The sequence below is a fragment of the Solanum tuberosum genome, unplaced genomic scaffold (assembly GCF_000226075.1).
Source record: "Solanum tuberosum cultivar DM 1-3 516 R44 unplaced genomic scaffold, SolTub_3.0 scf00013, whole genome shotgun sequence".
Lineage (NCBI taxonomy): Eukaryota > Viridiplantae > Streptophyta > Magnoliopsida > Solanales > Solanaceae > Solanum > Solanum tuberosum.
This window is the reverse complement of record NW_006238940.1, coordinates 419426-430896: the sequence shown is the minus strand read 5'-3', so window position 1 is coordinate 430896 and position 11471 is coordinate 419426. Positions and strand designations below refer to the sequence as shown.

The window sequence follows — 11471 nt, the reverse complement described above, 5'->3', positions numbered from 1 at the left end:
ATAGTACATTGTTAGCCCAAAACCTGGACCCGCTCAATTAGAGTTTCCTAATTTGATCCTTCTTCTCTTTCCACTTTTTCCAGTTCTCCATTTCTGCATCTCTGTCCGCAGCCATGTTCCCTTGATGCTCTTCAATGTTGAAGAATGTTGAAAAATTCAGCTGTCAAAGGTTTGGGTTCCATTTTCCGATACTTCTTCCTATTATTCTTTTGATAATCTCACTCATTCTTTTTGTATGTGTACTGCCCGGTAAGAATTCTTGTCAAGCTCCCAGGAGGGTGTGAGCCTTGCATTCAGCTTTGAAGATCTTTGTAAGTCATCTTGTACCTCATTCGTCTTCTTCTTCCTTTTCTTCTGCAAACATCTGACCCCTGTTGTTTTCCAGTTGAAGACGAATACGAGTGAACCCAGGAGCTCCCGTGCTTTCTCACCTCGATCTCCCCGTTGACTGCTCGTTTTGAATTTAGATACGGCTCCTAGACTCTCTCCTTTTGCTGGTCCATAAATCACTTTTTGTTGGTTGACATAGCTTAGGAAATGTTCCTGTACAACTCTTTTGCTCCAAAAATAGAAAAAATCTAAATTGTACATAGCATAGCTGAGAAACCCTGTGACTTCTATGTTGTATCTAAGCATGCTGACCATTGTTGTTGCTATAAATTCTCCTTGTTTTTATCTTAACTGAAAGGACCTGTTGTTTATCAATGTTAAGAATCTTTTTACCTTTGCTTGGAAGCTGATTGAACTGTTGAAATGTTAATTTCTACTCTGAATTGATCGTTGTATTAGCTATAAAATCTGCTAATTGATTCGCCTCTCTAAAAACATGCCAAACCTGTACATTTATTTTTTGAATGACTTGCTGGATATCTTCCACTTTCTCAATCACCTCCCATGATATTCTCCAACATCCTCTTATCATATTTTTTAGAGCTAGAGAATCTGTTTCCAATCGAACTTGACTGTATCTATTTTCCATACAATAATGTAAAGCTTTCCACATTGCCATTACCTCAGCTTCCATGTTGGTGGCCTCACCTATATTGTGTGCTTCCGCATATATAAGGTCTCCATTTCCATCCCTTATACAATACCCATAAGAACTCTTTCCCGGATTCCCTTTGCTGGCTCCATCAGTATTGCACGTAACCCAACCTTCACTTGGTGGCTTCCAACTCACCAAATGGTAGTGTAAAGTAGGTTTGTAATTATGTAACACCTCTACCATCTCTGGCCATTGAAATGGCATTCTTTTAATCCATGGAAATCTTAACCTTACTAACTGATATATAATTAATTGGCATTGATTATACATCTTGTTGTAAGTTACTTCATTTCCATATCTACGAGCATTTCAGCGCTTCCACAGTTCCCACATAATGATTGCTGGAATCGCTTTCAAAATGTGCTCTAACTTGCTTGATGCACTGTGCTCCCACCATTTGAAAATCAGTTGTTGTAAGGTTAACTCACTTATAATGACACCTGCACATGAAGCAAACTGCTTCCATAGCTTTTGGGCTATAGGAGCTGTTAGTAAAAGATGAGACATAGTCTCCATTTCCCCAGTTTCGCAGCAGTAACATTTGGAAACTACTTGCATCCTTCTCCTTTTAAGATTATCATCTGTAGCAATTATCCTTCTCCACACTCTCCAAAGAAAGAAACTAATCTTAATTGGCAAACTTTTAACCTACATGAACTTACTCCATTCTTCTTCTGCCTTTTTGCATCTCACCATATGGAATGCTGATTTAACAGTGAATGTTCCATTGGTGGTGCCTCTCCACCAAGCCTTATCAATATATACCTCTGAAACATTAGGTCTGATGTTTGTAAGTACATGTTGCACCATTTCCTCAGATATAAAATTCCTCAGTTTGTTCTCATTCCATGTTCCATTGGTGATAAAAATCGTTCACCTCTAGCTCCTCCTCATGTGCCCTTTCCCCTTCTGTGTAGTATAAAGCTCCTTGTCTTGTCCAATTATCAAACCAAAAGCTGGAATTTCCTCCTTTGATCTGCCACCAAATTTCATGCTCTACTTCTTCCCTAATGTTGATCATTTTCATCCATACCTGTGATGCACCAGAACTCGTAACCATCACAAGGTGGAGCTTTTTGCAGTACTTATTCCACATGTACTTTGCCCATAATGATGTGGACACTCGAAAGTTCTACCATAGTTTAGCAAATAAAGCATCATTGATGTCATGTAATGATCTAAAGCCCAAACCCCCTTTAACTTTTGGAAAACATAACTCTTTCCATGTCACCCAATGCTTTCCTTTAATTCCACCCAAATTTCCCCAAAAGAATTTAGCAAAAATTTGATGTATTTGCTCCAATACCTTTTTGGGTGGGTTTAATGCAGATAACATGTACACAGGCATGGATTGTAGTACATTGTTAATAAGCACCCACTTTCCCCCAAAAGTCAAAAAATTATTATGCCACGTAAGGACCCTCATGGCAATCTTTTTAACCATGTTTGTATAATAACTGATCTTCCTTCTTCCATAAAAAATTGGGCAACCCAAATAGGTAAAAGGAAAATATCCTTGCCTTATTCCTGTTAATCTACGCATTCTAATGGCTACAATCAAAAGAGTCTTATCATGAAGGTAAAAGAAACTTTTCTCCTTATTGATCTTTTGACCCGAAACCAATTCATAGTCTCTTAACACCTTCATCATTTTAATAATTGAACCTCTGTCTCCTGAGCCAAATAGAATAGTATCATATGCATAAGACAAATGATTTATCTCCGGACTCCATTTGGGAAGGCCATAACCCTTCACGCTATCATCCCTATGTAAATTATTTAACCCTCTGGCTAATACCTCTGCTGCAATAATAAACAGGGTTGGTGATAATGGATCACCCTGCTTCAGTCCTCTCGAGGACTGAAAAAATTCATGTGGTTTGCCGTTTATTAATACTGAGTACCAATTGTTTGATTCTCCATATCATATCAATGATTGCCTCTGCAAAGCCAAATTTTCTCAGAACTTTCGTTAGAAAGATCCAAGAAACTCTGTCATATGCTTTGGCCATATCCAACTTGACAACCACATTAATATTTTTGTTCCTCCTGTTAATGTCTCTGATTATATCCTGCAACAATAAGATATTCTCTGTAATGTTCCTTCCTTTAACAAAGCCTGATTGTGTTGGTGATATAAGATTAGGTAACCCCACTACCATCCTCTCATGAACCATTCTGGATATAACTTTATTTATAAAGGAACTAAGACTTATGGGTCTTAAATCAGTGAAATGCTTTGTTGATACTTTTTTGGGTAACAACACCAAGTTTGTATGAGTTACAAACTTGGGCAGCTCTTGGCCACAAAAGAATGCCCTCACCACCTTGGTAATATCTTCTCCAATTATCTCCCAACAACTTTGAAAGAAATGACCAGTAAAGCCATCTGGCCCACATGCACTGCTTCCATTTAGCCCGAAAACCACTTTTTTAACTTTATCTTGATCAGGGAGATATGTCATTACTTCATTTTCTGCATTGGTTATGCACTTAGGAATATGTTTCAACACTGAATACTCCTCTACTCTTCTCTCTTCAGAAAATTGATCCTTATAAAATTGAATTGCTGCCTCCCCAATTTCATCATTAGTACTCAGTGTCACCCCTTGCTCTGTGATCATCTCAGGCATGTGTAATTTCTTTCTTCTACCTTTGACATACGAGTGGAAAAATTTTGTATTCCTGTCTCCATCCATGAACCACTTCATTCCCGCTTTCTGTCTCCAAAAATCCTCCTCCAATTTCAAGTAATTTTTTTAATTCCGCTTCCACCTTGCTTAGTTCAGCTCTATTAGTTGCTGAAGGTTGTATCTCCAACTGCGCCTCTTTCACCTTAATGATGTCCTCAATCGTGGAAATTTGTTGAAAAATATCACCAAACACCTCTTTACTCCAAATTGACAGTGCTTTCTTTACCTTTTTCAATTTTGCATGGAATTCGATAAATGGATTTCCAGCAAAATCAACCTTCCAATTCTCCTCTACTATATTCTTGAACTATTTATGTTTACTCCAAAAGTTTAGAAATCTGAAAGGTTTGATAATAGGTTCCTCTTCTGAGTTACATATCATATGGAGCGGTGCATGATCAGACCCTTGTCTGACCCCTTGTCTAATTAGATGATGGACCTCAGAAGAAGGAAAAACATCCAGAAAAGCTTGATTCACCAATATTCTATCCAATCTTTTGAAGATGCACGCCTCCTCAATTCTTCCATTCCACCAAGTAAATTTACTGCCTAACCATCGCACTTCAGAAAGTGCACCACTACTAATAAAAGCTGCAAAATCGATTGCTTCATTAGGAGAAAATTCTAAACCTCCCAGCTTTTCCTCCTCATTTAAAATGACATTAAAATCTCCCCCAATAATCCAAGGATATTGCACTCTCTCCGCTATACTCTCTAACTCCTCCCACAACTCCAGTCTCTTTAAAGCATTGCACCTTGCATACACAACCGATATAATAAACTCCTTATTATTGTGTTTGAATTGGATAGTAACTTGTTGAATGGTGTCCAACAATATATTGCCCATCCATCCATCTTTCCAAAAGTACCAAATTTTGCCATTACAATTTGATGTCGCCTTGTCAAAACCTAGTTTCATTTTATATTGTTCTAGCACTGATGGATTCTGAAAAGGCTCCATCAAGGCTATAAATGCATAATAATGTCTTCTATTCAAGTCCATTAATATCTCAAAGGACTTTTGAGTATTGACGGACCTGATATTCCAAAAGATCATTTTTTCAATCATTGATCACTGTTGGTGCCCCTATCTCTACTGCTCCTTGTTTGTACTTGTAATGGAATAAAAGGTCTCCCCTTTCTTGCACCATTTTTCAGACTGTTAGTGTGTCTTGGTGACAGATCTCCCGCCTTACTGATCTGCTGTATATGAAATTCTATATCCTCGTCTTCTTCGATATCTTTTCTCTGCTGCATTACTTCCTCCTCTTCATCTATTAAATCTGGTCCTTTTGGAATGACTACATCGTCACCTTGATTAACCCTTATCTCTCATATACTTGTTTCAAACAATTTCCTTGATGTGGTAACGCTATCTCTTCTTGCCATATAACTACTCCCTTCCTCACCACTTTTCAACAATAATCCCTCATTGTGCACCTCATGTAAATCTTCAGATTGAATCTCCACATGTTTTGTTATGCTGCCACGATCCACTCCTAACTTGTGTTTAGTATGTGTTGTACTTCTTCTCTCTGTATTGTCCATACCTTTGTTAGAAGTATTTTCCTTCAATTCTTTGTTATTACTATTTTGCCTCCCAGGGGAATTTACTTTGGCCTGTACACTCTTCTGTTCTGCCTCTTTCTCATTCACCCTCTCCACTATCTGATCTTCCCCTCGAACCAGGTTCCCTGAATCCAACAGGTTAAACTTATTCCCTGTTGCAATTCCCACTATGTTCCACACTTTCACAGGTTCCTTATTTCTTCCAGCTCCCCCCCCCCCCATTTTCTATGTTTTTGTTCCATGAATTCATCTTCTTTTCTCCCATGATGTTGTTCACTTTCTTTCCCCTTTGTGTCATTATCTTTGTTTGTATTTCTGATGTGCTTGCCTTCCACCTCTTGCCTTCATCGTATTCTGATTTCTCCCTATTTGGATGCAAATCAGGGTGAACAACATAGCATTGTTCTTCATCATGCCCTTGGATCATACAAGTCTGACAGTATTTGGGAACATAATCGTATTTGATTTTCACCCACTTTTTCACCACCTCATCAGTCTTCATCCTCATACCAATTTTAATTCTTTTTGGGAACTCTCTTAACAAGTCTACCTCCACTTTAACACGTGCACAACTTGGTCTCGTCTGATTCCTTGTTGCCATATCCACTTGTAATGGTTTGCCTACAGCCGCTGCTAATGAAAATACTGCCTCTTTGCCAAAAAAAATTGGTGGAAGAGAAGGAAAAGAAATCCAAGCTATCGCAGTGGTCGTCTCCTCTTCCGGATTAAACGTATCCCACTTCAAGGTTCTCATTGGAAATGACCAATTATTTTGAGTAATGAAGAAGGCAGGCTTAGATAACAGATGAACATAATCCTCCAATAATGTTGCCTTGATCAGAACATGTCTATTACTCAAAAGCCCTATATTACAATCTCCCTTCAGCTCGCATTGTTTCGGAATGAGTTTCCTTAGATCTTGTATTTCTGGCCATCCGTACGAAAACTTTCCAACCACCGCATATTCAAGATTCTCATTTACAATCATTTGTTCCACCTCGTCTTGTTCCCATATCACTTGTGGTTCTCCATGCAAATATGTTATTGGTTTTAACGGAATGGGTTTAATATGGGCAGTTTTTGGTTTTAATTTTTCAGCATACGTGCCTCCATGAAGCTGGCCTACCTCTGGAGGAGGTTGACCTGTGGCCGTGGCGGCCATGGTAATCGGATCTATGCAAATTGATGATGATGGTTGTAGGGTTTCAAGATCCCAGAAAACTTAACGGTCATATTTAAGTTGTATGTAGATATACAAATACAATAATTGATACATATACATAGTAGTTACATATATACAATTATCTAACCGATATATATATATATATATATATATATACAATTCAACCTCTCTCCACTCTCTGCCCTCTCTCACTCGCCTCTCTCCTCCCCTCTCACAATCTCGCTCGCCACTCTCTTTCCTATAACATGTAACTATGAATCGTAATTAGCAAACTATAGCTATGGAGCATAGTTAAGCTATTTTTGAGTGGCTATATGCGAAAATTTTCCAAATTAAAATGGGATAGTTCAAGGTTTATAGCCTTGCTAAAAAAGCATTTTTTTCTTTTTAAAAAAATTAAGGAGTCGTTTGGTAGGTTGTATAAGAATAGTGTTGAATATGATCTATTAGTATTGCGGGTATTAGTAATGCATGTATTAGCCTTATTTATTTGCATTTAATGAAGGCTTTAATCTTATCATTGAGATCTCAATCATTAAAAGTTAATATATATTTTCTAATCTTAATCATTCACACCTAAATTATTAATTGTATTTATTTCTTATTTTACAATTGTTTAATGGGTATAAATAAGTTTGAATGGTTCATATCTCTAACAAAGTTTTAATATCATTAAGATTTTTATTTAAAATTTCTACAAAGATGACAGTTCAACACTACTCTATCTATCTTCACTCATATATATCCACAATCACCATTTTAGCCGCAACTATCACCATCATCAATCACCACCACTTACCATCCACAACCACTATCCTTAGCCAAATTATGACTACCATCAATCACCTTTATCAATTATCATCTCCATTAGTCATCGTTTGCAATTATCACCGCCAACCATTATTACATCCACTAATCACCATCGATAATTACCAACATTAGTCAATATTATATATCAGTAATTGTCATCATCATTTACTACAACTATTGGCTATCACTATCATTCCACAACTAATCATCGTCACCCCACCAACAACCACAATTAATGACGATTGTCAACAACTATACCATAAGATACTATCCACAACCACCACTGTCATCAGTTAACACATTTCAAATTGATATACACAATCATCATCATTAGTCATAATTATCATTTATGGTCATATAAAAAGTTAAAATATTTTATTGATATAATATTAGATCAATTTAGTATTTTATTTAAATTTTATATTTATTATTTTTAAATAAAAATCAATTTTATACAATCAGATGTTGAGAAAACAAATAATCTTCACTATTTAGTATTCAAGTCTTAAATGCTTGTATTAGTTATGTTTGTATTAGTTATGTTGAGACTATTTCTTATGCATTGTTTGATTTGGTGTGTTAAAAACAACGTGCATTGCATAATTTTTAAAAGAAATATTTGTTTATAAAAATATCATCGACAGAAATGGAGAAAGGTTGTGGAAAAGGTTTTGAGGGGAAATTGTATCTTTAATAATGTTAATGCATGCATTGTTAATATCAAAGATTTCCATGTTTATTTATACATACCTCAATATCAAATAGAGTGTATAACTAATGCGATACTTAGTTATTAAAAAAGATGTATCAAACAAAATACTAGTAATAGACAAAGTTAGTGCATGTATTAATTTTCTAATGCGTTCTACCAAACGACATCTTACACAAAGCTTTTAGCGAGAAATTATCATCACATATCATTAAAAGTGAAAAGCTTCTATTTTCAAAGTTGGATTACGATGTTGCCTCCTATACTAAATTAAAATATTATAATATATTATAATTAATTAAATATTAAATAGTTGCTCTATTCATCAAAATCTGCTCATATTCTCTTTCACCACGTTAATAAATCAAGAAGACATAATTCCTCATTAAACAATAGTATAATGTCACCGGTTAGAAACCTTTTCACTAAATGAAACGAAATAAATTATTAATACTATTATGACCATGCAACCAAATAATGTCATATCAGTTACAAATGGGAGAAATTATAATAGTATTATGTACATTGTACACACATTAATATTAATAGATCAAAAATTGTTGATTCTTTATTTTATTTCATGTTTACCTGAATAAATTAAAAAAGACGTGATTTCTCATTAAACAATATAATGTCAAATCAGTTACAAACTTCTTACTTTTTAATTTTCTTTTATTTCTCTTATTTATGTGCTATATTTGAAAATTCGAAAAGACATAATCGTACATTAAACATTATATTTCAAATCAGTTACTATAAGTCTTTTCACCTTTTGTAATATTTCCTATTTATATTTCAATCATAAATTCACTGAGCTAAACTTAAGTATAGTGGAGTAATACTTGCGTTGTTCTCTTTTTTATTTTGATGAAAATGCCTCTGTTTTATAATATATTGATCTTTTTATTTAATGTCTAATTATGTGAATGATGGAAGTTGAACTTATGAAGAGGGTGTAATACTTTTGTTTCCTATTTATTTATTGATTGAAAATATTTCTATTTCATTGAATTTTTATTTGATGATTTGAAATTTTCATATACGCAATTCATTTGTATTAGGTCGGCCCATAAGTATGTATATACACAAATTGAAGGTCATCTTTTCTTTTATATGCACTTTTTTTTTTTGGCGGTATATAATTTTTGGTTCAATAGTGAATTAGAGCTTGTTTGGCATTGTTGTTGGGAGACCAAAAATATTATTTGTTTTTTTTGGAAAAAAATATTTTTTAAGAAAATTAAGTGTTTGGCAAATCCTTAAAAATGCTTTTAAATAGAAGCTAAAAATTTCTGCTTCTTAAAAAAAAAAACAAAAGTAGAAAATTATTCTTTTAAGACTAAAATACTCATTTCATATACACATGATATTTACCAATATATTCCTTATTAATTAATTAGCATATCTCATAAGATTGGTTAAGTTTCATTTAAGAATTTTATTTTTTATTTTTATGTAATAAATTTTTATTTTATTTTTATTTTTATGTTTATGTATTATTATTTTGTATTTTATATATTATTTTACATAAATTAGAAATAAAGGTAACAACAACATTTTTGCAAGATTAAAAAAAAAGGAGAAAAAGTAACAATTAAAGATTTCAGAGATACCTTCAGAAATACAAGTCAAATCTTCTACTATTATGAAAATATTGCGTGAAAAAATTAGGGATGAAATTATTGAAAAAATTGTGATGTATGAAAGACTTTATTTATTTTTGTGATAAATTTTTTCGTATGTAGTGATTTAATTTATGGAATGATTTTTAAATTTATTTTGCTTGATTTATTTAATTATATTTAAATCATCATGTTAATATTATATTAATATATTTTGTTAATTATTTATTTATTTATCTATGTACATTCTAATTTAATCAAAGTTTTTGTATTAGATACTTAAAAAAGTTTCTGTCAATAAAATAATCTTAATATTAAACGCACATTGATACTTGCCATTTTTCATAATTTGACTCTCAAAAGCACTTTTTAAAGAAAATAAGTCAAACACAATTTGCTTATCAAAGACACTTTTCAAATGAATTTGCCAAACATAAATTATTATTTTCTTTTTCTCAAAAGTTATTTTAAAAAGTGTTTCTAGAAATAAGTAGTTTTTAGCAGCAATGTCAAATAGGCTCTTAGTAATATTTATATTGTTTTCGTTTTCATTCTAGCAAATGCACACTTTTATTATTTTTCCTGATATAATAAGGTGTTGTATTTTTTATGAAGTATGACAATATCATACTATTAATATCTCACAATTGATTGTGTTGTATTTCATAATTCAGTTATATGTATACAATTTAACAAATATTTTTTTTTGTCAAAATTTATGAATGACAGAAATAATAATTTTGAATAAGCCAAAGATGACAAATGGTACATATACATGTAATTATGATTTATATATGTAAATTAAATATTTAAATAATGATTATTTTATAACAAATAAATACTATTTATTTGTAGGTGTACATAATTAAATTAATAATGATCTACTAATCATCCTAAGAAAAGCATATGTTAATCGAATTTCTCAACAATTAAAACAAAACACAACTCTCCTTTGACAACAACTTTGATATGTATGCATCCGTTAGAAGGTGGAGGCTATTGTTCCTTAAAAAGAAGGCGAAAACTTTAAGGCATTAAATAATTTGCAACCATAGTACCGACATTTAAATTATATGTTGTGATATTATAAGAATTGTACATTTGAAGTCGTTAGAGTATTACTTTTGAAATTTACTTGATAACAATATTTTTGTATGATGTGTCTTGCAATGATAATAATATCAATTGAATATGCTCACCGCTCATCGATTCAAACTTGTATTTTACACGTCACACACTTATATTTTTAATTAGCATGGTATACACGTGCAACACACGTATTTGAGAACTAGTATGAAATATATAATTGTAAAGAATATTGAGAAAAAGAAAAGCGGGAAACTTTGTATTACACTTGTTATTGATTTTCATGTCTAGATTGATTTTCACTGTGAATTAGGAAACTCATTAGTTGGATCAAATTTCTAGGACATCCCCAAAATTGGTAGTTTCATAACACTCTCTCTTGAATGTCCATTAATAGATGATGTGCCTCGTTAAAATTTTATCAGTGGGTTGTTTAGGATTGTCATATAGATGAGACCGAAAGGAGATTTTATGCATAAATGCTTTGAGATTGAAAAATGATTAGCGTCAATGAAGATGACTTATCCTATTCATGAATGTTCATTACTATAGAGCAAGGCAATTACCTCTATGTGATATCGATTTTCAATCCCCGCATCCCTAGATATTTGGTTAACTCTTGATTCGTCTAATTTTTAGTTTAATTGTGGTAGTTGATAATCAAAGATTTATATTAAGTTGGTGGTATCATCCACCCAATTGTTCTTACTATTACAAATGAGCTAAATTAAAGTTTAAATTTCTTGATAAGACA

At 32.9% G+C, this 11471-nt stretch overlaps 1 protein-coding gene across 1 annotated transcript; it reads right to left on the bottom strand.

Annotated features, from left to right (window-relative positions):
* Positions 1-3694: 3694 nt before the first annotated feature.
* LOC107062986 (uncharacterized) lies at positions 3695-4699 on the bottom strand. The gene is made up of 2 exons (XM_015314330.1): positions 4154-4699; positions 3695-4045 (listed from the first exon to the last, which is right to left on the bottom strand). Exons 1-2 carry the CDS (start codon positions 4697-4699, stop codon positions 3695-3697), a joined length of 897 nt encoding a protein of 298 aa, XP_015169816.1.
* Positions 4700-11471: the final 6772 nt, after the last annotated feature.